Source organism: Polyodon spathula, chromosome 5 (assembly GCF_017654505.1).
Source record: "Polyodon spathula isolate WHYD16114869_AA chromosome 5, ASM1765450v1, whole genome shotgun sequence".
In the NCBI taxonomy this organism is placed as follows: Eukaryota; Metazoa; Chordata; class Actinopteri; order Acipenseriformes; family Polyodontidae; genus Polyodon; species Polyodon spathula.
This window is the reverse complement of record NC_054538.1, coordinates 19,675,726-19,701,833: the sequence shown is the minus strand read 5'-3', so window position 1 is coordinate 19,701,833 and position 26,108 is coordinate 19,675,726. Positions and strand designations below refer to the sequence as shown.

Genomic DNA, 26,108 nt, shown 5'->3' with positions numbered 1-26,108 from the left:
TACTTACATCTACCCCTTTTGACAACATTTAATATTCAGCTTTGGTTTAATTCAATGTTAACATGCAAAAACAAAACAGACAACTCTTGTTGGAAGTAAAAATACTTCCCTGTATTTCCCTTTCTTCAAATGTAACGACTATCAGCTTGACAAAATAGCTTGATTTTTGTTTCATCACTCCACAAAACCTTTGAACAGAACTCATATCCATCATTCAAATGCCGTTTTGCAAATGTGACATTTTCTTAAAAGAGTGGCTTTTTCTTTGGCCTGTGACCATTGAGACCTTCACCGTGCAATACTCGACCTATGGTTGAAATGGAAACCCCAATCCCACTCTGATTATCTTTCAATCTCAGATTGTTATTAACCTTCCTCACAATTCTTCTACTTGTTCTTGGTGAAAGAACCTTTTTTCTTCCAGACCGAGGGAGCGTTGTGACAGTACCATGAGTCTTGTACTTCTTGAAATTGGGATACTCAAATGCTTGTAAATCTTGTATCTTTCTCCAGCTTTATGACAATAAATAATTTTCTGCCAAAGGTCCTGAGATAGATCTTTACTTTTTCCCATATTGACTTATTGGTAATGACAGCAATTGTCCTATGCCTAACCCTTTTATACTCTATGAATGTTCATCTACAATCCAGCATTTTCTAGACTTTTCTAGAATTAGGTTCTGCATTATCATATTGATATATCTAGCACCTTGTAAACAATACTATCATCATAACATTAAAGGGTATGAATACTTTTGAATTAGCATTTTTGGAGTTTTGCAAAAACACTGCTGAAATAAATCATTGTAGACATCTATTTCTTGTACCTTTTTTTTCCCCCTCATCCACAAAAGCAAAACTTTTTCTACAAAAGACTTTTCCTAAAATTCTTTGTTTTCAAGAAATTTCTAGTAATTATAATTTTCTGTCGGGGGTGTGTAAATGTTTGACTATAATTGTACAAGCCAAGGGACCACTATATAGTGTAAGGCAGCACAGTGTGAAGGTTTGCTTCATGTTAACATTTATTTTTTATTTTTAAGTAATATCATTTTTTATGCTTTAACCTTAGATGGAAAATAAGTAAAGCTGTAATTTCCATTGTGCTAAACTCCACTCTTAGCTTTTTACTTCCATTATTTTTTTATTACAAATATTGACATTGAATAAGTAACATTACAAGCCACTAAAAGACAGTTGTTTATGTGGTGAAAAACACACACACACTCTAATGACAATTGGGAGCAAATGTCTAAGAATCTAGCCTAAGAACTCCCAAGTAGTTTGATTCTCATTTTATAAAAAAAACATTGTTATTTCTCCTTTAAAAAAATTACACTTAAGACTGGAGTAAAAGCTTTGAAGACCCTTTGTGTCAGGATATAAATGCATCAAGCAGCAGAAAGTAACAATAAAGAAATTTGTATTCAAACTTCTTGAATATTGTATTTTTTATTTTCTGTACAATAACTATAATACATAAGAAAGTAAACCCATGATAAAGGAACATTAATGTACAATCCAATATTAACATAACCCCATTCCCAAGCTATGAACGAAGACCCAATTCAACAGGGAATCCACATGCAATTACAGGGAAGTAACTGGAGATTGCTGCACCATAGGTGCAGCCTAGTTGCCATTAATACACTGCAGTTCAATGGAAGATGCTGGGAGCCACCGAGGCGTGACACTGACTTGATCTTTGTACATCAACGCCATAAAAAGAAGTTAGATCTAGATCCTGAAGTCTTTTCTTCTCTTACCTAGATGCCACAAAGCATTTTTTTGTTTGCCTAACAAATCAAATTTAATAACAGACCCATAATACTTTTTTTTTTTTTTTTTTTTTTTTTTTTAATACAGGAAAAAAATTTAATAAAATGACATAATGGACCTGGGAATGGCGTGAGATTACATTATCATATATGTGTCTTGCTTGCTCTCTAATGACCCACTGTCAAGCCCTGGGTTAAGGCTCTGATGCAAAGCTACCAATGTGTAACTGTACAGAAATATAGAATTAAGCAACCCGTTGCATGAATTTAGGAAAAGCTTATTATTTCAATTATATATATATATATGTCTGCTGGTTTATTAAGTTTTTTTTTTTTTACCTCTTACACTGCACTAAAACACCCTTACACAAGTTATTTTGAAATATAAAATGAAGACATTGCTTATTCGATGTTACCAAAAAGAGGTTACCCATTAAAAACAACATGAAATAAAAGTCAAGGTTGAAAATAAGAACAAAAACAACTATAAACTGAACTCGGCCCTTTGCCAAAGATGGACTATTAATCATTGCTTGTGCAGTTTCAAGAGTTCGTTTCGTTATTAATGGGACTGCAGAGTGATGCCAACCATCTTTACTGTGGCATTCACCAGGGCCACTGAAACTTCAGGGATGTCCCGGGCAACTCGCTGAATCGGGGGCACATTGGGGCCTTCCAGGGTGTCCAAAATACCTTTAGAAATAAATATTACATTAGTAATTTACCCTTATCAATTTTGTCTTTCAGTAAAGCTCTTATGAAAGACTGACAAAGTATAAATCAAAGGCAAGTTTTAAAAGGGGGCCCTATAATGAGATAATACCATGTAGACTTTCATCATACGTTGCTTACATATCTTGCTCGGTGGACAATAAACCTCCAATGGCATGAGACATTGGACGCTATACAGCCTATTGATACCATGTACATGGATCTCAAATTAAATAAACCCAACAGCACCTCACCTTCGACAATCTTGTGATAGGCAAAGTGCAGGTAAAGCAAAAAGAGCATGTGCAGAGCGGCGACTGTCCCACACAGGATGAGGCGTGGTGTATGCCCCACAGTGCGGGAAATCAGAGCAGCAACCTACACCACCAAGGGGAGAAGAGAGAAAAAAAAATTAAATAAGCTAACCCAAGACGCAAATTTGCAATATTCCAGTAATCCAGCTAGATGGTGGTGTTTTAAAATAAATCCTCAGATAGGCTTGGAAAAATATTTAAAATAATACATTGTGTGTGTGTGTAACACACACACACACACACACACACACACACACACACACACACACACACACAATGAAAATAGTGTGCAGATACGTTTGTTGAGTGTTTAAAAAGTACTGTTCCTTGGGTTAAAATTGCCAAAATGATTAAGAATCTGTACAAATTACATGATTTTAATTAACACAAGAACAGCGATTACAATTGCACGACTTCAGGAAAACAATGTTGTGGTCTTACTGTGGCCAGATTTTTCTCCTGACTTGAGTCCAATACAACATCTATGGGAGCAAATCAGCAGTGCCATACACAAGAGACAACCACGACCAGCCAACCTTTGCCAGCTGACTGCAGCTGCACAGAAGAGCGGCGGAACATCCCACAGCAGTCTATCCAGAGTCTGATCAGGTCTATGCGTCAACGCTGCCAGGATTGTGTTAATGCTCAGGGAGGTCATATCCAATACTAACTTTGTAATGTTTTCATTTTGACAGTGTGTCACTTTTCATACTGAAAACGTATCATGATTCTTTGATATGTATTTGTGTTCACATTTTCTGTGATTTTGTTTGATATCTATGCTTAAAATAGTTGATTAAATCCATCAATGTGCAGAGATGCAAGAGACTATGCTATTATTATATACTATGATATTATTATAATAATATCATAGAAACTATGATATTATTATTATTATTATTATTATTATTAATCTACACACCACAACTTCCAAGTGAAAAAAATATTCTAGAAATTTGTAGAAAGGTAATTAAAAATAAAAACTGAAATAACTTGGTTGGATAAGTGTCCACCCCCCTTGTAATAGGAATCCTAAATTAGCTCAGGTGTAACCAATCGCCTTCAAAAATCACACACCAAGTTAGCAGCCTCCACCTATGTTAAATTGTAGTAATTAACATGATTTCAGGATAAATTCAGGAGTTCCTGTAGGTTCCCTCTCCTGGGTAGTACATTTCAAAGCAAAGACTCAACCATGAGCACCAAGGCACTTTCAAAAGAACTTCTTGTTGAAAGTTGTTGAAAGACACAGATCAGGGGATAGGTATAAAAAAAAATATCAAAGGTCTTGAATATCCCTTGGAGCACGGTCAAGTCGATTATTAAGAAGTGGAAGGTGTATGGCACCACCAAGACCCTGCCTAGATCAGGCCGTCCCTCCAAACTGGATGACCGAGCAAGAAGGAGTCTGATCAGAGAGGCTACCAAGAGGCCAATGACAACTTTGCAAGAGCTACAGGCTTTTATGGCCAAGATTGGTCAAAGTGTGCATGTGACAACAATATCCCAAACACTCCACAAACCTGACCTGTATAGTAGGGTGGCAAGAAAGAAGCCATTACTCAAGAAAGCCCACCTTGAATCCCGTTTGAAGTATGCAAAAAAATACTCAGAAGATTCTGTAGCCATGTGGCAAAAAGTTTTGTGGTCTGACGAAACGAAAACTGAACTTTTTGGCCTAAATGCAAAATGTTATCTTTGGCGCAAACCCAATACAGCGCATCACCCAAAGAACACCATCCCTACTGTGAAGCATGGTGGTGGCAGCATCATGTTATGGGGATGTTTCCCATCGGCAGGGACTGGAGCACTAGTCAGGATAGCAGGGAAAATAAATGGAGAAAAGTCCTTGAGGAAAACCTGCTGCCCTCTGCAAGAAAGCTGAAACTGGGACAGAAGTTCACCTTTCAGCATGACAATGACCCAAAGCACACAGCCAAAGCTACACTGGAGTGGCTAAGGAACAAAAAGGTGTCCTTGAGTGGCCCAGTCAGAGCCCTGACCTAAATCCAGTCGAAAATTTGCGGCATGATTTGAAGATTGCTGTCCATCAACGCTCCCCAAGGAACTTGACAGAGCTTGAACAGTTTTGTAAAGAAGAATGGTCAAATATTGCCAAATCTAGGTGTGCAAAGTTGGTAGAGACCTATCCAACAGACTCACAGAGGGGGGTGGAGACTTATCCAATTAAGATCTTTCAGTTTCTCAATAAAAACTTTTTTCCCCACTTAACAGTGTGGAGTATGGTGTGTAGATAAGTGGAAAAAATTATCATTTAAATGCATGAAACGCTGAGACACTGACACAACAAAATGTGAAAAAAGTTCAAGGGGGTGTAGACTTTCTATAGGCACTGCATATATATATATATATATACACACACACACACACACACACACACACACACACACATATATATATATATATATATATATATATATATATATATATATATATATATATACACACATACATTTTTTTTCAGAATATATGCAGTTTAATGAAAATTATAATTGTGGCAAAATAAACTTTTAAGTGGTATGAACTCAACTGGCTGATTTCTTTTATAAAATGCAATTTATAAAAGACTCTAAACAATTCAAGGAACTAAAGCTTAACCTAAGACAGACGGAATTAACTTCCTGTATACAGGACTGTCAAACATAACTTGTAACTGTGTGTTATGAGGCAGATATATACATTCAACAGAATTGTACCGGTTTTTTTTTTTAGCCCTCACCATACGTAATGTTGAGAGTCCTCCAATGACCAACCACAGGATGTAGAACAGAGAATGGAAGTGAACACTGTAGGTCACGAAGAGAACAACACAGTGTCCAAACAGACCATAACCCTGTAAAACAACATGCGCATACTGTATATTAGAAAAGGACTATTTATTAACTAGGTTCAGGAAAGTACAGATTTGATATGTGGCTTTAAGGCAGTTTTGCAATATCGATATAAAAATAAAAAAATAGTGTTCTGGTTCCTAGTGTTCAGGAACAACACTGGGAATCAAAGTAAACCTGGCAAACCTGTGGCTATGATAGTTATGTAAAACACAAATGTACTTTAGGTAGAAACTTAGAATACAAAAACAAACTGTCAGTATAAGTAAATAATAGACAGGTGTGTATTTAACCGTAGCATGGTCCTTTAGCACTTACCAGAAGTGACAACATCTGCAGCATGGTGATCTGAGCATTGCACAAGTACGCCAGGAAATAGATAAAGGAGGAGACGCCAATCCAGTATCCGAAACAGGTGCCTATAGCCGTGCCCATCAATGTGCCTTCTCTCTGCGGGGAGATGCAAGGGAGTCTGAACTGTGAGGTGTGGCAACAATCAAGCAGCTATGAAGGGTTTATTAAAATGATTTTTCTTATGCATGTGTGATGTAAAGCGGTTTCTCTAATGGTATTATTCAGTTTGTTTTTTATTTTAAAAATAGATGTTTTTTTTTTTTTTTAAACAGAAAGATCATATTGTTCTTAGGTCTATCAATAGGGATTACACAATTTTTTAGACTACATTCTAAACAGAGTCCACTTGCTTCCCAATACTTCAGAACACTCTTGCAAAAAAGGGTCTGAGGCAGTTCCTTACGATGACAGTTCCAGACGTCTTCATTCCATGCAGGAGAATGGCAACCAATGTAAAAACAAGCATCAGGGGCCCATAAAGTTCTCCAGCAATTTTCTAGGGGTAAAAAACATTACTGTATATTTTAGTTTATGATTGTGTAATATCAAATGTTACATCTACAGTTTAAAGCTACCAGTGCTTTGAATTAGAAAACAATTACGATTACTGTCAGTTTCATATGACACACCATTTACTTCAACTTAAAGTAAAGTGCTTTAATAATTTGCAGTCAATTATATCTTCAATCCCTAAAAGAAGTTAGGTTTCAAAAGATCCTGATCCAGACGAAGGATAGATACCTGGAATGTATGGGTTCTGGTCACCTGAACAGGCTTTTAGTCAGAACTTAAACCACAAGCATGTTTTTAAATAGATTTGTTTTAAAGTCCAAATAGTGCATGCATGGCTGTAATGCTATGAAGACACTAAGGCTACCTACACACACACTGCAGTGGGCTCAACAATCGTATTTACAAACAGCACTCGCTGCGGTTGTGTGTTGTACACACACACACACACACACACACACACACACACACACACACACCTTTCATTACTGAAGTGAGTGCACTCCCTGTTTAAACAAACCACTGAACTCGGGCCATCATTACATGCCCATCATGAGGTTTTGTGTGAGAACATGGAGGCTGTGTTTTTGTTTATGCTTTTGGAAGAAAATACTGTACGTAATCAATCGAGAGCTCGTCAAGCACAGCAAAAAAGCAAAAAAAAAAATATATATATATATATATATATATATATATATATATATATATATATATATTTTGTTGAAAATATCATACAACTGTACTTTGATTACTTTAAATAAAAAAGTATATTATATGTATGCACTATTTACTGGTTCCATTGTTACGAATTTACTATTCATCAATATTACAAAGTCAACTTGAGCTCATCAGGCACGTGTTTATTTTGTGTGTGTGTGTGTATATATATATATATGTATATATATATATATATATATATATATATATATATATATATATATATATATATATATATATATATATACACACACACACACATATATACATATATATATATACACACACACACACACACACACACACATATATATATATATATATATATATATATATATATATATATATATATATATATATAGCCATGTTTATCACACGGAAATGTCTGACAAACAATGACATCATTAGTTGTGCAGAAATCCACTGAGCTCCAACTGCGGTTGTATTACACACACACAGTTAGTGCACATTAACTAACCAAACTGAATTAATAACCGCACTCAATACTTGCTCTGAAAAGGATTAACTGGTGCGGTTGTCGCTGCCCTTTTTAATCGAACTGTGTGTGTATACAAACCATATTAAGAGCAAAAGATGAACTCACAACCGCATTTAGCCTGTGTGTGTACGTAGCCTAAAGGTCGTGACCACCGGTTGTTTTTTTGGGGCATCAATGCTGATGCTCATGTAAAAATTCTGGTAAAGTACAAAAGACTCCTTAATTTTCTCTGCTGATTTGCCCTGTAACATAGATTTGGAGGTTGAATAGTAAATACCGATCAGTAATATAAATAATGCCAGCTATAGCATGAAACCTAAATTTGACCTCGGTAGAATGTCAGCTCTGGTTATGGGCCTGAGTGCTTGGTTTTAAATCAGATCTAAAAACCACAATCACCTGTGGGAAGTTAATTATTCGGATGGGTATCAGAGACTCCAATAACCTGCAAGAAAGCAAAAACATCAGCTTATATACACACGTGACTCTGCCAATAGCGAACGTGTCACTCCAGGGTTTTATGAACTTCTAAATCATTTCTTTTTTTTTTTTTTTTTTTGTACTGTCATTGAAGTGGACAAAAGTGTACTCTGCTGGGCTCTTTACCCTTTAGATCAGGGGTTTTAAAACACATTTTTAAATCTGTACCCCTTCTGTCGGGAGGTTTCAGCTAAAGTACCCTTTACAATTTTCGCTCTACTGAATGGTACCACAGTTGCAATAAAAGGTAGAATAATCTGGTTAACATTTTTTTTCCTGTTTATTTAATATATAATTTTCCACAACAGTTTGGGACTGACAGACTGCTAGTTTAGACTACCAAACAGTAGGCTTCATTCTTAAAACTCAATTACACATCTTTGGGTGCACAGAATTAAAATACAGTATTTAGAAATCTCTTTGGAGACACTGGTATTTGCTTTCTATTTAGCAAAGTTATTATAAATAATATAAAATAGTCTGCATTGTAAATATTATAAAGTTACCATTTACTTCCCATCTCGGCATAATTCTGTGAGCCATTTAAAATGTTTACAATTTCAAAAACATCAACCAAGATAAAACTATAATTAACTAACATTGACAACCTTTTTTTTTTTTTTTTTTTTTAAGTCAAAGAAAAAAATCCAAAGTGACTGAAATCTTAGTGCCTGAATTGAAATGAATACCTACATAAGGCAAAGGCATACAACTATTCCACTTTATTACTTGGTAGAATGATATACTGTGATATAGTGCTCCTTGTAATTGCTTTTAAAAAGGACAAATATCACAACAGAAAAACAACCATGACATGCTTCACAATCACATTCTCTCTTGGCCCCTGTGGTTCTTATTGTACTGTTGTAGGCGGCTGTTGGCAGCAGCCAATACTTTGTAAACAGGTCAAAAGGTCCATCATAAAAATAAAAAAGGAAAAATACAACAAAGTGGTATTGCAACGTTATTCATACACGGCACATTATCAAATCAACCTGAATTTCTAAAGCAATTGATGCTGATATTGTAATAGAATCGCCTTTCGCTATTTGTGTACACTTTCCTGCAGATTTGTTGAACTAGTCACAACAGGTAACTTTCTTGATCTCCATTTTTCCTTTGGCAATGAAAGATGTCATTGAGGAGCTAGTTTTCTGAGCGTCACTGGCTTTTTGGTGTTTTTGTGGCCTCTTGTGCTTACCACAAACACCATTCTTGACAACAAAAAACATGTCCCTCAATGTCATATCCGGCTGTCATTTAAAATCAGTCCTGCATAGTTTACAGAAACTATGCCTTATATCAACGTTGTTTAAGGTTATATGAGAATATGTTGTTGTCCAAGAAGCTTGAAATTTGCATTAATATTTGTGTTTTTTTGTTTTGTTTTTTTACTGGGAGGGCTTATCGCACGCAAAGCCCTCGTAGATGGTCAAGCACGTAAGCTTGCCTTGTGCACTGAATGCATCCCTGCCACAGGGCTCCCCTGGGTCCTAAACCCTACTAGGTACATAAGGGGATTGCAGTAACCACAAACTGTACATTTCTTTTGTTGAAAGTAATGGTTTGTTGACATAAAGGGGTTTAACAGTAGCATTTCACTTGCACTTTCATTAGACTTGTGTTTTCTTCCTTTGTTTTTGTTTTGCAAGAAATGGATCCATTTCAAACATTAAAAACAAATTCAGCCAGACGCTATTGCTAATAAATAAAACAAAAACTGTAAGAGTATTGTGATTATTATTTATGTTTACCAGAGCATTTATACTTCTAAAAAATGCATAAACACTGTTCTTCACTGATACGACAAGTTGAAAACAGCAAAGATCATGAGCAGCTGAAAAAGCTCTCCACAAGGAACAATTGCCATCTTTACCCACCAGTAAATATATATCAGAGTGAAAATCCGCTCAATCAAAATCATGCACGCGTACAGGTGGAAAGTGCTAATGTGATAGATTCCGTGGGTTTTTTCCCTCCTCATCTGCAGTTCACTTTGAACTATTAAACAAAAATGAAATATTTATGCACAGTGGTTTAGAGATAATATATAATACCATTAACAAATCAATTCAAGATCATTATTTTCTTTTACTTTTGTGCATTTGTGAGTTGTTCTGCTTAACCCCTATGACCGTTAGAAGTACCTTACCTGTTCCTGACCTGGATAGGCTCAACATCAAAGTAGGGTCTGAGGATGTCGATGTTGGCATACAGGTTAAAAGCCTTCGATGCCTGCCTCTTACCAGCCTGCCACACCTAGGAGTCAAAATAAAAAAAAAAACAGAATAAATCGCAGGGCTGTTAATATCTACTAATACCTTCTTTAGATAGCTTCCTGTTGTTCTGTCTTTATTTAAATCCATGTCTTACAAGTACGGTAACATGTAAAATAAAATAAATAAATAAAAACGGGAATTTATAAGATGAACTTAAAGATCCTAATTGGGATCTCTGTAAATGATCTAATCCATGGGCTGAAACCGTCTATTCTTCACTGCCAACCTGGTCTCACCTCATCGGCAACCTGCCGACCGAGCTGCCCCTTGACCCCCTTCATGCCTAAGAACTCTCCGTCATCCCCTTCCTCTGTCGCCGCAGCCTCCTCCGACACCTCCTCTTCCTCTTTCATTCGCTGATGCATCTCCCCCATGTCCTCGAAACTTGACCCCGAGGTGTCGTCCATGTTCTCCATGTCGATCACCGCAGAGCCGCCACCCTGCAGTGGACAAATCAAGCTTTGCTCAACTGAATTATCCAACAGTGCTGCATCTACAGTGTCTCCCAATTCAAAGTAGTGTGAAAGTCTACACAATGTCTCTTGTACACTGTAGTACAATTCAAATATCATTTGATTCCGAAGTATCAAAAAAAATATATACCAAAGCACAGGGGTGGAAAGAAGACTCCAATGTTTATTGGTTTGATCCATTCCTGGTTTTACTATGATTTTAATGAGACACAACTGAGCTTTTTTTTTTTTAAATCTATATACTGTAGCTAACCAAGCTCATATTAAAACCTGGAATGGGACTATGCAATAGGAGTCTTCTTTCCATCTCTTTAGTACCATATTACAGTAAAGACACCAACTGACTCCTTACTGCCCGACAACTATTTAAGGCTGTGTCTTGAGAAATACGTTTTTGGTTATAATGAAACTCTATGCATGGTTTTGCAGATCACAGTGGCCATCTGACAGCTCTTACTTCGTCGTTTTTAACCTAAGATAAATACCTAAACAAACTTACTAGCAAATATTAACAAACTAATCTGTCAATGAACAACAAAAAATAAGTGTAGGGTTACAGTTAAGGTTTGTACTGATTTCAATCTAATGCATTTTTATAACCGTGCAGTACTGCACATCTTAGGTGACGGTTTCGTTTTTAGTATCATTTACCAGGAATGGCCCTTATTAGCAGGCTACTATGCTATTGCTGTACACATTTTTATCCCACAGAACTGTTGAATTTCATCTTGGTATTTTTAAATTATATATATATATATATATATATATATATATATATATATATATATATATATATACACACACACACACACACACACACACCTGAATCGGGTTGTCATCGAAGCCTCCCCACGACTCTGTGCTGTTTGTATTCTTGTTTCCTTCTGTTGTTGACATCTTCGTGGATGCTCAGATTCTTATTTTTCAAGACAGTTTTCACTGACGCTTAACTACTAACACGTAAAGATGTTTATTTATCGAACAAAGGACGGAGGCAACGGTGTCTCCGAGTTCCAAACGTATTTTATTCACAAACACACACAAAAGCAAAATATATAAACAGTCCAGTGTATGTTGAAGCCTGAAGACGTGGAGATCCCGGGAGCTCTCGCGCAAATTGTGTCAAGTCCTTTTCATACTCGCGAGAATCGTGTTGGCCTTTTCCGGGAAGCTATCTTATTAGTGACATATATAAAAATAAATTCTGTATCTACACAATATTCTAGTTCTAATGCCCCACTCTGTATGCTGGTGGTTTACCTTCAGTTGGTCGTGCTGGTTGAGAAACCGATTCAGCTGGTTCATGAAAAAATATGTCCACTGAAATTTAATTTTCTGTATATATTTCTAAAGTCAATTATTTGTTGTCTACACCGATAAATAATTCAATTTACTGTAAACTTTGTCTCGGATTTCATATACCAGCTGGGTGCCAGAGTCCAGTAAATACTGGTTCCAAGTCTCCCAACACTTGCTGAAATCTGGGGGCTCCATATCCCAATGCACAAATACAGATGTTTCACTCTTTTAAAAGTAATGGCTCTTGGGTCATTTTGGGTCATAGTGGAGGACTACGAATATATATATATATATATATATATATATATGTATATATGTGTGTGTGTGTGTGTGTATTTTTGGTGTCATATATATATATATCTATAGATATATATATATATATATATATATATATTATATATTATATATATTATATATAAATGGTATTACTTATACCAACAAAGCAATACTATCAGTAATAGAATATCAGAAGAGGATTAAATGTTAAAACGGCTTTCCATACCTAAGAGTTGGTCATTATCAGTGAAATGGGGCAAAGTTGTAAAAGGATTATCACGTACTTTACACTGTGTAGTATTTATTTGATGTACTAATTTTTAACACAGATGTTATACCTAGATATATTATTGTGACAGAATGAATACAGATGTATTCAGCTCTTCACTGCGCCTTTAAATGACAACCGGATATGACATAGAGGGACACTTTTTTGTTGTCAATAGTCTCACAGAAATGGCGGCGCCCAACAGCAACGTGGAAGAGATCCGAAATCGTGTAATTCTTGGGGAATATGGCGTGCGGAATGTGAGTGTTCCAATGTGAATAAGCTGGGGATGTCAGGGGAGGGCAAATTATAATGTTGGTAAAGCTGGGCAAGCGGAGAGTGTACATTTCTAGTGTGCATCCTTGCTAATACCTTATCACGCCTGTTGTTGGGTAGAGTGCTGTAATGATTTTAGTATTATTGGGAGGTGTCACTGTTAGGATTTTTGCTGGCATTAAGGCACCTGATTTCGCTGCTGCACAAAACAAACTCGTAATATAAGCACCCATTTCATGTTCTCTAAACTGAGTCAACAAAGAAGTATTTCGTTTTTTTCAGACCTGATGTCAAACTCGCCAGCAGTCTGTTGGGGACTTTGTCATACTGGCAGTAGAATTTGTACTGGTAATAGGAAACCCCTTCAAAAGACTGATGATGGCCGTAACTTGTGCGCCCACGTGTATATTTTGCTAAGGTTATTTTACTAGTTATATTTTTATGTGCAGGTCCATACCACTGACTTCCCAGGAAACTACCGTGGCTACGATGACACATGGGACCAGAAGAAATTTGAAGAGGTATAACACATTTAGGTCATTGTATTGCAGCACTTAGTTCAGTATAAATTGGAGGTATGATGCCAACTGGCCACCTGCACAGGGGGGGTGGCTGGGTAGGCTTAAGCCCCTGCCTTCCTGCCCTTATGCCCCAAAAGTGCCCTTTTTCTCAGTCATGCGATGCTTGAAAAGTGCCCTTTTTTCTCAATGACCTCCTGCCCTTTTAATATCCTCTGCAAGTAACTGATGCCAACCTCAGTGAAAACACGTGCAGTCTCTTTTGCTTTGACTTGACGTTATTACAACAGAACTGTACTTTTCTTTGTAGAATTTTCGAGTTGACATAATTCAAATGGATGAAAGTACAGGTACATTGGAGTTCGACATGGTTGGGATTGACGCTGCTATCGCTAATGCTTTCCGACGTATTCTATTAGCAGAGGTGAGAAGTATTGTTCATAATGTCTATTACATAAGTACGTAATTATGCAAGAGATATCATTTTAAAACTGGAGTCTAATTGAAACATACATAGCAGTACTTGTTATTACTAAGAGTGCTTATAACTATGCAATGTTAGTTATTGTACTGTGTTTTTGTTGATAGGTAAATATACTTTGTATTCTCACTAAGTAAAATAATACTAGAAAAAAAAATAACTAGTAATATTTAAAATAAATAATACATAACTTAGGCTGTAGAGTTATGTGAGGTATAACATGCATAATAGACTGTTAGTTGAAAACAAAATTACCTTTCTTAACAAACCTTTGCAGCTTGATAAGTAACTTTATGAATCCGTTCCGCAGTAATAATTAGATACAGAAGCTGTATCAAATACTACCCCAGTAACACAGAGCCACAATAAGGCGCCATGCTTTCTATAGGCATTACATTTGGCAGTCCTGCTTAGGGGATAAAACCTTCCCTCTTTGTTTTTTAGTTGCTACAGATACTAGGCTATAGAAAAGAATAAGGGTCCAGTTGCACTAAAAGCTTAATACATCTTGGAGGTGTGTGTTGGAACTGTATTATGGGCTCCAGTTAAAGCTGGTCATTGTTGTCAATTCCTATGCACTCTGATTCACTCATATGTTTTCTGTGAAGGTGCCAACGATGGCAGTAGAGAAGGTGTTTATATACAACAACACATCCATTGTCCAGGATGAGATTCTGGCACATAGACTAGGGCTGATTCCAATCAAGGCCGACCCCCGGCTCTTTGAATACCGAAGCGCAGGTAAGATGATGTTCCATTGTCTTGAATACCCCAAAACTCAAGGGATCCAAGTACATTCTATATAAGTTTTACTCTCTGTGTTGCGGGTTAGTGAATATGGGATGGGTATTTAAACCATGGTCTAAGTGAAGATAAGTAGGTTCTGCATTTAGTTTTTATTTATTTATTTTATTTATTTGTAAGGCAGAGCATTCTGTAACAAGGACTAGAATGTGTTTCTTTCAGTTCATAGTAATAGTCTCAAAGTTTGTTTGTGTGTGCAAGATATTAAAGATGTTGTGTCCCGTGTTTCTCACAGGAGATGAAGAAGGCACAGAGATTGACACAATTCAATTTCAATTAAACATAAAGTGCTCCAAGAACCCAAGAGCCACCAAAGACTCTACAGACCCCAGCGAGCTCTACCTCAACCACATGGGTATGCTTTCTTGCTGTTTCTGTTATTTGAGATGTGAGGACCCAGCGATTGCATTTAATATGGAATGGTATTTAAACCATTATTTATATTGTCATACGTCATGTGTCCAACAAAAAGAAAAACTGCTGTTGCCAAAACATTAATTCTCTCTCTCTCTCTCTCTCTCTCTCTCTCTCGCTCTCTCTCGCTCTCTGTCTCTCTCTCTCGATATATATAGATATATGTAGATGTGTATAGATATATATGTGTGTGTGCATATATATATATATATATATATATATATATATATATATATATATATATATATATATATATATACACACACACACACACACAGAGTACTGTGCAAACGTTTTAGGCAGGTGTGAAAAAATGCTGTAAAGTAAGAATGCTTTCAAAAATAGACATCTTAATAGTTTATATTTATCAATTTACAAAATGCAAAGTGAGTGAACAGAAGAAAAATCTACATCAAATCAATATTTGGTGTGACCACCCTTTGCCTTCAAAACAGCATCAATTCTTCTAGTTACACTTGCACACAGTTTTTGAAGGAACTCGGCAGGTAGGTTGGCCCAAACATCTTGGAGAACTAACCACAGTTCTTTTGTGGATTTAGGCATCCTCAGTTGCTTCTCTCTCTTCATGTAATCCCAGACAGACTCGATGATGTTGAGATCAGGGCTCTGTGGGGGCCATACCATCACTTCCAGGACTCCTTGTTCTTCTTTACGCTGAAGATAGTTCTAATGACTTTCGTTGTATGTTTGGGGTCATTGTCATGCTGCAAAATAAATTTAGGGCCAATCAGTTGCCTCCCTGATGGTATTGAATGATGGATAAGTATATACCTTTACTTCGCAGCATTGAGGAGACCATTAATTCTGACCAAATCCCCAACTCCATTTGCAGAAATGCAGCCCCAAACTTGCAAGGAACCTCCACCATGCTTCACTATTGCCTGCAGACGCTCATTCTTGTACCGCTCTCCAGCCCTTCAGCAAACAAACTGCCTTCTGCTCTAGCCAAATATTTCAAATTTTGACTCATCATTCCAGAGCACCTGCTGCCATTTTTCTGCATCCCAGTTCCTGTGTTTTCGTGCATAGTTGAGTCGCTTGGCCTTGTTTCCACATCGGAGGTATGGCTTTTTGGCCGCAAGTCTTCCATGAAGGCCACTTCTGACCAGACTTCTCCGGACAGTAGATTGGTGTACCAGGGTCCCACTGTTTTCTGCCAATTCTGAGCTGATGGCATTGCTGGACATCTTCCGATTGCGAAGGGAAGTAAGCATGATGTGTCTCATCTGCTTCAGTAAGTTTCCTTGGCCGACCACTGCGTCTACGGACCTCAACGTTGCCCGTTTCTTTGTGCTTCTTCAAAAGAGCTTGGACAGCACATCTGGAAACCCCTGTCTGTCTTGAAATTTCTGCCTGGGAGAGACCTTGCTGATGCAGTATAACTACCTTGTGTCTTGTTGCTGTGCTCAGTCTTGCCGTTGTGTATGACTTTTGACTGTAAACTGTCTTCAGCAACCTCACCTTGTTAGCTGAGTTTGGCTGTTCCTCACCCAGTTTTATTCCTCCTACACAGCTGTTTCTGTTTCAGTTAATGATTGTGTTTCAACCTACATATTGAATTGATGATCATTAGCACCTGTTTGGTAATTGTTTAATCATACACCTGACTATATGCCTACAAAATCCCTGACTTTGTGCAAGTGTACCTAGAAGAATTGATGCTGTTTTGAAGGCAAAGTGTGGTCACATCAAATATGGATTTGATTTAGATTTTTCTTCTGTTCACTCACTTTGCATTTAGTTAATTGATAAACCTATTAACATGTCTATATTTGAAAGCATTCTTACTTTACAGCATTTTTTCACACCTGCCTAAAACTTTTGCACAGTACTGTATATATATATATATATATATATATATATATATATATATATATATATATATATATATATATATATATATATATATGTGTGTGTGTGTGTGTGTGTGTGTGTGTGTATATATATATATATATATATATATTATAATTATAGTTTACATTAGTATAATAACTATGTATTATACAGTTATGCTGTGATATTTATGAAATTAATAATTATATCTGCTGTAATAATTCAACTATATACACTTTACAATGAGTGTCCAATATTTTGGCAACAGTAGTTCCTTTTCTCACAGTTTATTTAGAGAAAATATAGTCTTTTCTTGTCAGCCTTATGGCTGGTAGTGCACTGTCTGGGACTGATGTTTTTTTCCCTGCTTCCCGTAGTTTACACCAAGCACATGAAGTGGATTCCGATTGGGAACCAGGCAGACCTGTTCTCTGAAGCAGATATCTGCCCAGTTCACGATGACATTCTGATCGCCAAGCTTCGCCCAGGGCAGGAGCTAGACATCATCATGCACTGTGTGAAGGGAATTGGTAAGGCCTGGTGCACGGTACCGCAGCTAGCACCTGCAGATAGCATACAGTGTGTACGCACTGCAGTTAAACCTTCTCTTTATATGTTGCATTGTAGGCATCTGTGCGTGTGCTTTGTTTTTCAATTTCATTTTCAAATGCAGACCATCCCTACACTGTATTTCTCACTGTATTTCTTTTCTCAAATACAGGAATGTTCTGCCGGGATGCAACATAGTTTTAGTTCACATTTTAGAATTTGTTAATTAAGCAAGTTAGGCTTAAAGCTTCATGTTTTTTGTTCAGTGTAAAAATGGTACCCCTTTTAATACCTGTATTCCATGCAAATTAAAAAAATCTGATATGACATATGGGCATATTCAGTTTTGTACATGTCATGTCTTGAGGCCAGGGTTTCAGTTCGGTTCAGATCACAAGTTAAATGGTGTTCTCAGTCCAGTGGACATTGGACTATTGTACCAACACAATCTACAGTTAGCAGACTGAGTGTCCGAGGTTTGTGCTGTCTGAAACACAGTGCCTAAGGGGTTGCCAGAAAGCTTAGCATGGTCCTTTAATCCCAGGAATCTTGGGGCAGGTTGTTTTAATTGTATGATTTATTTATTTATTTATCTATTAATTTATTATTCGCTGGCATAGGGAAGCTAGGTGTCTGGTAGAGAGGTCACATGCTGTAGACTTTTCTGTAAATCATCTGCGAATAAAAGACCAGTTTTGGGGATCTCTCTTTTTTTTTTTTTTTTTTTTTTTTTTAAGGTCAAGACCATGCCAAGTTTTCTCCGGTGGCCACGGCAAGTTACCGCCTCCTTCCTGAAATCTCACTGATGCAGGTGGTGGAGGGGGATCTGGCAGAGAAACTGAAACTCTGCTTTTCAAAGGGCGTCATCGAGATTGAAAATGTCAATGGTAAGCAGGTTTTGATATCGTGGTACTTTCACTAAGTGGGCTGGATTCAGTAAGCGTATGGCCTTTCTAAAAGGACAAAGTGTGCGTCTATATATATTGTTGTGCTGGGATTCAATTACAGAACAGAAAATAAAAATTATTCACTTGACATCCCAGCACGTGAATTAATAAAGTGCAATTCCCTGTGCTCACATAGCAGATACGTTATTATTATTTTACTTGCACGTGAAGTGCTGTGCAATCCTTGTGCCTAAATACACATATACATTTTAAACACTCGTGTTGCACAGACCCGTTTATATCCTGTGTACCAGTGACTATACACCAACATTTAAACACACCACACGCAACACATAACAGATAATATACACAGGGGCGGGCACTTTGTCACACTTTATACAGCAGTTTCTTGCTAGGTGTGTTTTTCAATTTTTAAAACAAAACTAGCATCCTGTATATATATTAAAATCCGTTTAGTCGAGGCCGACTTTCGGTCACTTTATGGGTCATCATTCTCCACGCATTTCTGTCTTTGACCGCTTCTTTCAGATCTTTCATGTGCATGTTTGTGTAGGCCTTGATTGTGTCCAGCCAGCGGGTTCTCTGACGCCCTCTTCTTCTTGACCCACTGACTGTGCCGAGCATTAATGCTGTTTCTAGGGAATTAGCTCGCATGATGTGTCCAAAATATGAGAGCCGCTGTTTTGTGATTTTTCCCTCTAACGATGTTTGTGGTTTGACACGTTCAAGGATCGTCTTGTTTGTGACCATTGCCATCCATGGTGTTCGCAGCAATCGTCTCCAACACCAAAGTTCAAAAGCATCGATCCTCCTTCTGTCGGCCTTCTTGAGCGTCCAGCTTTCGCATGCGTATGTGGAAATCGGAAAAACGATTGCATTGATTATGCGAGTCTTTGTTGCTATGCTGATGTCATTGCTCTTCCATATTTTTGCCATTCCCTGCATTGCGCTGCGCCCAAGTGCGATTCTGCGTTTGATTTCTGGTCCCGATTCGCCACCTCGGTCGATCTTGGATCCAAGGAAGAGGAAATCTTGGACTGATTCGATTTCTTCATTGTCAATTGTCAAGTGGAGTGTACCATTGCCTGCTGTTGTCATTACCTTTGTTTTCTTGATGTTGAGGTACAAACCCATGCGCTCGCTTTCTTCTTTGACCTTTCGGACCAGATATTCTAGGTCTTTTTCACTCTCTGCGAGCAAAGTCGTGTCGTCGGCGTATCGAAGATTGTTGATGTTCCTCTCTCCAATTTTCACTCCGATCGGTGATTCTTCCAGATTACATCGTCTCATGATTGTTTCGGCATATAGGTTGAACAGGGCCGGTGATAGAATGCAGCCTTGTCTAACGCCTTTTCCGATCTCAAACCAGTCCGTGTTGCTGAATGCTGTCCTGACCGTGGCTTCTTGATTCTTTTAGAGCGATCTTATCAGTTGTTCTAGATGTTCTGGGACGCCCATTTGCTTCAGACATTTCCATAACTTGCCATGGTCAACGCAATCGAATGCTTTGCTGTAATCGATGAAACACATATACACGTTCTTTTGATATTCGCGAGTCTTCTCCATGATCCACCGCAAGTTTGAAATTTGATCTCTGGTTCCACGTCCTTTTCGAAATCCAGCTTGCACATCAGGGAGTTCCCTCTCGATAGATGAGGCCATGCGTTTTTGAATAATCTTTAGCAGGATTTTGCTTACGTGCGGTATAAGTGCGATGGTCCGATAGTTGCAACATTCTTGCGTGTCGCCCTTTTTTGGAAGCGGGACATGGACTGATCTTTTCCACTCTTTGGGCCACGATTTGGTCTTCCAGATCAGTTGGCAAAGCGCTGTGAGTATCGGGATCGGTATTGGCTTGAGTAGTTCGGCTGGTATGCAGTCGATGCCCGGGGCTTTCCTGCTTGGGAGTTCTTTCAGTGCCCAGGCTACCTCCTCCTTCAGAATATCTGGTTCTTGCTCGATCGAATCTTCCTGACTGGCTGATGGACTCGGTCCGTTTCCTGCATATAATTCCGCTGTGTACTCTTGCCACCTCCTCTTAATTTGGTCTTCATTCTGTAGTACTTTGCCATTCCGATCTTTGATGGTCGTTGCTTTTCGGGGTGCGAAAGGTGCCCGTGCCTGCTTCACATGGGCAAAAAGCTCACGGGTATGTCCTTGTTTGCTTGCAGCTTCCAGTTTTGCGCACCGTTCGTTCCAGTAACGCTCCTTATCCCTCCTCGCTTCTCTCTGAAATTCCGCATTTAGCAAACTGAATTCGAGCCTCTTGCCAGTGGCTTTGGCTGTTCGTCTTTTGTTGGCGATTTCGATCGTCGCATCCGAGAGCTATTGTGGTCCTTTCACTGGCTTTTTGTGCGGGATCAGTTGTTCCGCTGTGTCCATTATGATCGATTTCATTTCTTCCCACAATTCATCCGGGGCTTTTTCAGTTGTGCTGAGTGCCTCAAATCTGTTGTGTACCTCAACCGCATATTTTGCTGGGATGTTGCAGGTGTCAAAACGTAGCTGTGCTGGTTGCCTTTTGATGGTGTTGAAGCGGAGTTTGACTTTCGCGACCAACAGCTGATGGTCGGATCCACAATCTGCACCGGGTAGCGTTTTGACTGCTTGCACTGAGCTCTTCCAGTGTTGTTGGCAGAGGAGGTAGTCGATCTGGTTGCGATATTGTCCATTCGGTGCTATCCACGTGTATGCGCGGCGTTTAGGCTGCTCAAACCACGTGTTTGCGATCAGTAATCGATTTTCTTGGCAGCACTGAACCAAACGGTCGCCAGCCTCGTTTCGTTCACCTAGTCCGAATTTGCCTACGACTGGTGGTTCTCCTCCAGCGCCGACTTTTTGCATTGAAATCCCCGCCAATAAGGATGATGTCTTTGGCCGGGACTTGATCGATTGCTTGTTGGAGATCCGAATAAAATTTTTCGATATCCTCTTCTTTCGCTTCGGTGGTCGGCGCGTACACCTGCAGGATTGTGAGCGAGCGAGGCTTCCCGTGAAAGCGGGCGGTCATGATTCTGTCGTTGACAGCGTTGAAACATTGAACGGTCTTTGCAATTTTCTTGTTTGCAATGATGGCTACTCCATTGCGTCTGATGTTGTCATTCCCGGAGTAGTATACCGTATAATCATCGCTGTTGAAATAGCCGCTTCCTGTCCAGTGGAGCTCGCTGATACCAAGTATGTCGATGTTGAGTCGTTCCATTTCGGTTTTTATGATGTCCAATTTGCCCGTATTCATGCCACGGACATTCCAAGTTCCGATGTTGTGAACCTTCGTGAGACGCAGACGAGTTCTTTCACATGGGTCTGCATCAGCCGACTGGTGTCCTGGTGGATTTGTCCCGTCCGCGTCATAATTGCCTGAGCTATTCGAACTTCGTCCTTATCCTTCCCTGGTCGCTTGTTGGGTGCCTTCCGGCCCAGGGGGCCCACCTTCCAGCACCATGTTTGAAGACGTTTCGTTGTGATCCATAAAGTATTTCGGCAGAAATAGTGGGGTAGTTTGCCATTGCTTTCCCCACCCCTCCCCATTTTTCCGGGCTTGGGACCGGCGTGTAGCTGCTGCCAGTTACACGGCTGGGTGCATCCTGTGCATTGGAGTAAATGCTGTGTGTGTGCTTTGTCTACACCATTCATTTGGATAAAGTGTCATGGTGTGTCTTCTGTCTGCTTAGAGCCGATTGATCAAGATTTTTATTGTGAAAGGAAAATGTAACATTTTAATGTTGTAAAAACCAACAACAAAGAACAATGAAATGCTCAGCGGTTTTATGCTAACTGTTTTAATTCCGTTTTACTAAGGGAGGGGTTGTGGCCTCGGCTCATCACGCACCAGCAACCCCTCTAGACTGGCTGGGCGCTTGCGGATTTGCCTGTAAGCTGCCCAGAGCTGCATTGTCCTCCGATGCTGTAGCTCTGAGGTGGCTGCATGGTGGGTCTGCAGTGTGAAAAAAAGTGGTCGGCTGACAGTGCGTGTGTGTGTGTTCGTCTTCGCCCTCCCAAGTCAGTGTAGGGGTGGTAGCAGTGAGCTGAGCCTAAAAATAATTGTCTTATTCAAAAAATTTGGAGAAAATGATAAACAGTTAGCGACAACTAAATTAAAAATATATATCAAAATAGTTTAGTTATAATAAGTAAATGCAACCCTTGGGCCAGTGTTCTCTCTGACATGGGGTACAATTCAATTCACATAACCTGCAGAATGTGGAGCAGTATTTATATGTATTAAATTTCATTTTTATTCATAATGTTTTCTGGAAATGTCATGTGCTGCTAAAAGTAAACAAACTAGGGGCAGAATATGTGTCTCTAACTTTCTAAAATAGGCTAAATAAAGAATGCACATTTAACGTTGTAGTCACAAAGTGTTTTACCCCAGTGATGGTTCATTTTAAGCTTAGAAATATCAATATTTTTTAAATGGTAAAAATGTAAAAGTGGGGTAAATATTGTGTGAATATGCCCCAGGAGATTAACAGCTGGACTAACTATTGCCATTTCAGGTTAGGCAGTCCAGAAATGGTGTCGTAAGAGTTTGTGTGTATGTGTATGTGTCCTGCCTGCATCACCAAATCCTTCTTTTTCATTTAGGGAGGAAGTTTGCTAAGGTGGTGAATTCTCGACTAGATACCTGCAGTAGAGAAGTCCTCCGGTACGAGGAACTGAAAAACAAGGTGAAGCTTGCCAGAGTCCGAGATCACTTTATCTGTAAGTTCACATTACTGGTGGCTTTTTTTTTTTTTAAGTTGTCTTTGCTTTGGCAGATCCAAACACCACCACTCTAAAATGCAAAATGAAAGTTGCTTGCTTCTATTCTGTCACACTCGCATGGGTGAAAGTGGATAATAATCATTCTGACTGAAACTCCTGGTGCAAAACCAATCTTTTGGCTTTAGGCCCCCAAAACTCTGGGGTTGTACATGATCTCTGATGCATTCTGAGGCATTTTGGACCACTTTCAGAAGCACATTTGAACTTGACTTTGTAGAAAAAGAAATTCAAAACGATTTCTTACAGCTTGTCATTTTACCATATGGATCAACCTGACAACTCACAAACCTTTTACATGTGTGCCCATTTCACATAATATTCATTTTATAAAACCTCAGCTGCCAAAATCATGTACAAGCTTGTACAGTTTTTCCAATACAAATTCCAAGGGCCTTCAAGGACCTTTTGGACAATTTCCAAGACCTAATTTTAAGGAGTTTGATATAAACAGACAAAGAGAAGCAAGTACTATTCTTTTGAAGGTAATTGTTCCCTAAGTAAGGCAGTTCAAAATACTTGTCAGAAGCACTGGTTTTAATTTATATTAAAAAAGACTTAATTCTGAAGCAAATGTAAATATTATGTATTTGTTGCTGAATTAAAAATTAACAGTATGATTTTATAACAGCATAAACTTAGTTACATGAAGGACCAGTCAAGAGTTGTTTTCTGTTTTATAACATTAAAATTGTCTTATCCCGCTAAGAAATTGTGTCTTTTGCTTTTGTGCTTGCTTCTAAGTATAGTCCATTTTGTTAGAGGGCAATTTTGCCCATAAGAAAATAACACAAAACAATAATGTGACGCTGCTACTACAACCAAGTCATTTCTTGCTAGTGTTTTAATATTTATATTTTTTTCTGTAAATGATGGGGCAAGTTTTGCACTTTCATTGGATCCGTTACTTTATTTTATATCATTAACAAGGGCTGACAGTGCGCAGAATGACGGGGACAGTATAAGCAACATTTTTAAAATTACCTTACGATTTCAGGTGCAGTAGGTGCCTTTTAAAGTAAGATGACACTGGCTGTGAAAGAAGGACTGGGACTCTATTGTATTTTTTAATGCAGAAATAAGACGACTTGAAAAACATCTTAAGCAAATTCCTATTTGGTTTGATTGAAAATTAATTTCAATAAAGAACAAGTTTTTTCTAAAAAAACAAAAAACAAACAAAAACACATTCTAGCCTACTTCACTACAGTAAAAACGGGCTTCTGTTATTTTGCAATATCACTGCTTCAGATTATTACCGGTGCTTAATAACAGGAACAGCATTTTATTTAGTTGGTGTTGAACTTAAACCCGTTCATGGCCCCAAAGCAACGTGAACCTACTAACTTCCTTATTTTAAAAAAACAAATTAATAAATAAAAAAAAGTTTCTCTCTTGCTTTTTTTTTCAATGGTTATAATTTAATTAATAGAGAAGGAAAACAAACTCAACTAACAACTACCTAGCCTATATATCATTAAGTATTTTTTGTAGTCTCCACAAACTGCCCAGCATCATCTTCTTATGACATTTTAAACCAGTGGTGCACAACTCGGTCCTGGAGGGCCGGTGTCCCTGCAGGTTTTTATTAAGGTTTTATAAGTGCACCCTAAATTACTTTATTGGACCTTATTAGAAGCTTAATTGGTCTAATTAACTAATTTAGGGTATGGTTAGAACAGAAACCAGGAGGGACACCGGCCCTCCATGACCTGAGTTGTGCACCAGTGTTTTAAACAGTTTAAAGGGAAAACCTTAACAAAACATAGAATAGTAGTGTGTACACTGAGCAGAAAAAAGTAGAGGGGCACAAGATATGTAGTTTGCCTCCTCTGTGCATTATGGGTTTGGTGCCTATGGTCTCAATCAAGTTACAGTTCAAGAGGAGAAAAATAAAACTCTGAAAGGTCACAAAAATCAAGTACGTGCAAACATATTTTACAGTTTTCCACGATAAATATATAGACTATGTTTAAACTTTTTTTTATGTATTTATTTTGTACAGTCTCTGTGGAGTCGACAGGAATCCTTCCCCCAGACGTTCTGGTGAGCGAGGCGATCAAAGTCCTGATGTCAAAGTGTCGGAGATTTCTGGATGAACTAGACTCTTCTCAGGTGGAATAACTGAAGAATGTGAAGATCTGCCTGGACTTTCCCATTTTGGAAATTATTTTTGTTCTGGTCAGAGATTAACCAATGTGTAAACCCCCCCCCAAGTCTGGGTTATATCTGGACAAGTTCTCTTTACAGTTCGATATTGAGCAGCTGATTTGTAAAGATGGCTTTCCTTCTATGTTAAGCTGCAGTATAGAAGTATAGTTTGCCACAAGTTATTTCAAGATTTACAGTTTGGTTATACAGATCTGTGCTGAAAACCAAGACTGGTTTTTACTGTGTTTTGTTTCTTATGGATCTCCCACCCCATGTGATTTTACTGTTGTAAGCAGTTCAAATCAGCGCTGTACAATAAACATGAAAAACTAACATCTGGATTGGTCATTACTACTAGGGTGACATAAATCAGATCTTCCTGCCTGTTTTCTCACACTTGAGGAATATTTGCTGTTCAGATTTATACTCTGCTGTTGTCCACACCAGTTATTGTCTGTGTGTCCTACCAAAGGATACGCTAGTAATGAAAGTTATAAGCCAGTACACTACGTGGCTGCTGCGTCTTCTGAATGATTTGTCTTGGGTGATTCCTTCTCTTTTGGTCTGCTTTATTAT

General features: G+C 38.3%; 2 protein-coding genes across 2 annotated transcripts; one reads left to right on the top strand and one right to left on the bottom strand.

Moving 5' to 3' along the window:
- Window positions 1–1,433: 1,433 nt before the first annotated feature.
- On the bottom strand, window positions 1,434–12,084 carry LOC121315683 (protein YIPF3). The gene is made up of 9 exons (XM_041249988.1): window positions 11,790–12,084; window positions 10,731–10,934; window positions 10,368–10,474; window positions 8,135–8,180; window positions 6,413–6,505; window positions 5,974–6,105; window positions 5,544–5,657; window positions 2,744–2,867; window positions 1,434–2,471 (listed from the first exon to the last, which is right to left on the bottom strand). The coding sequence occupies exons 1-9, from the start codon at window positions 11,862–11,864 to the stop codon at window positions 2,341–2,343; spliced, it is 1,026 nt and encodes a 341-aa protein (XP_041105922.1). The 5' UTR covers window positions 11,865–12,084; the 3' UTR covers window positions 1,434–2,340.
- An 892-nt stretch (window positions 12,085–12,976) lies between these two features.
- polr1c (RNA polymerase I and III subunit C) lies at window positions 12,977–25,865 on the top strand. Its single transcript, XM_041249987.1, has 9 exons — window positions 12,977–13,070; window positions 13,536–13,607; window positions 13,915–14,028; window positions 14,694–14,826; window positions 15,125–15,244; window positions 17,535–17,687; window positions 18,444–18,593; window positions 23,205–23,321; window positions 25,387–25,865. Exons 1-9 carry the CDS (start codon window positions 12,999–13,001, stop codon window positions 25,503–25,505), a joined length of 1,050 nt encoding a protein of 349 aa, XP_041105921.1. The 5' UTR covers window positions 12,977–12,998; the 3' UTR covers window positions 25,506–25,865.
- Window positions 25,866–26,108: the final 243 nt, after the last annotated feature.

Bases quoted from the DNA above. Each gene is read 5' to 3' on its own strand.
- LOC121315683 (XM_041249988.1), bottom strand. From the start codon at position 11,864: ATGTCAACAACAGAAGGAAACAAGAATACAAACAGCACAGAGTCGTGG. The intron at 10,935-11,789 runs GTGTGTGTGTGT...TGTCCACTGCAG, and splicing joins TCGATGACAACCCGATTCAG to GGTGGCGGCTCTGCGGTGAT. The intron at 6,506-8,134 runs GTGATTGTGGTT...TTTTACCCCTAG, and splicing joins GAATAATTAACTTCCCACAG to AAAATTGCTGGAGAACTTTA.
- polr1c (XM_041249987.1), top strand. From the start codon at position 12,999: ATGGCGGCGCCCAACAGCAACGTGGAAGAGATCCGAAATCGTGTAATT. The intron at 14,029-14,693 runs GTGAGAAGTATT...TTTTCTGTGAAG, and splicing joins GACGTATTCTATTAGCAGAG to GTGCCAACGATGGCAGTAGA. The intron at 18,594-23,204 runs GTAAGCAGGTTT...TTTTTCATTTAG, and splicing joins CGAGATTGAAAATGTCAATG to GGAGGAAGTTTGCTAAGGTG.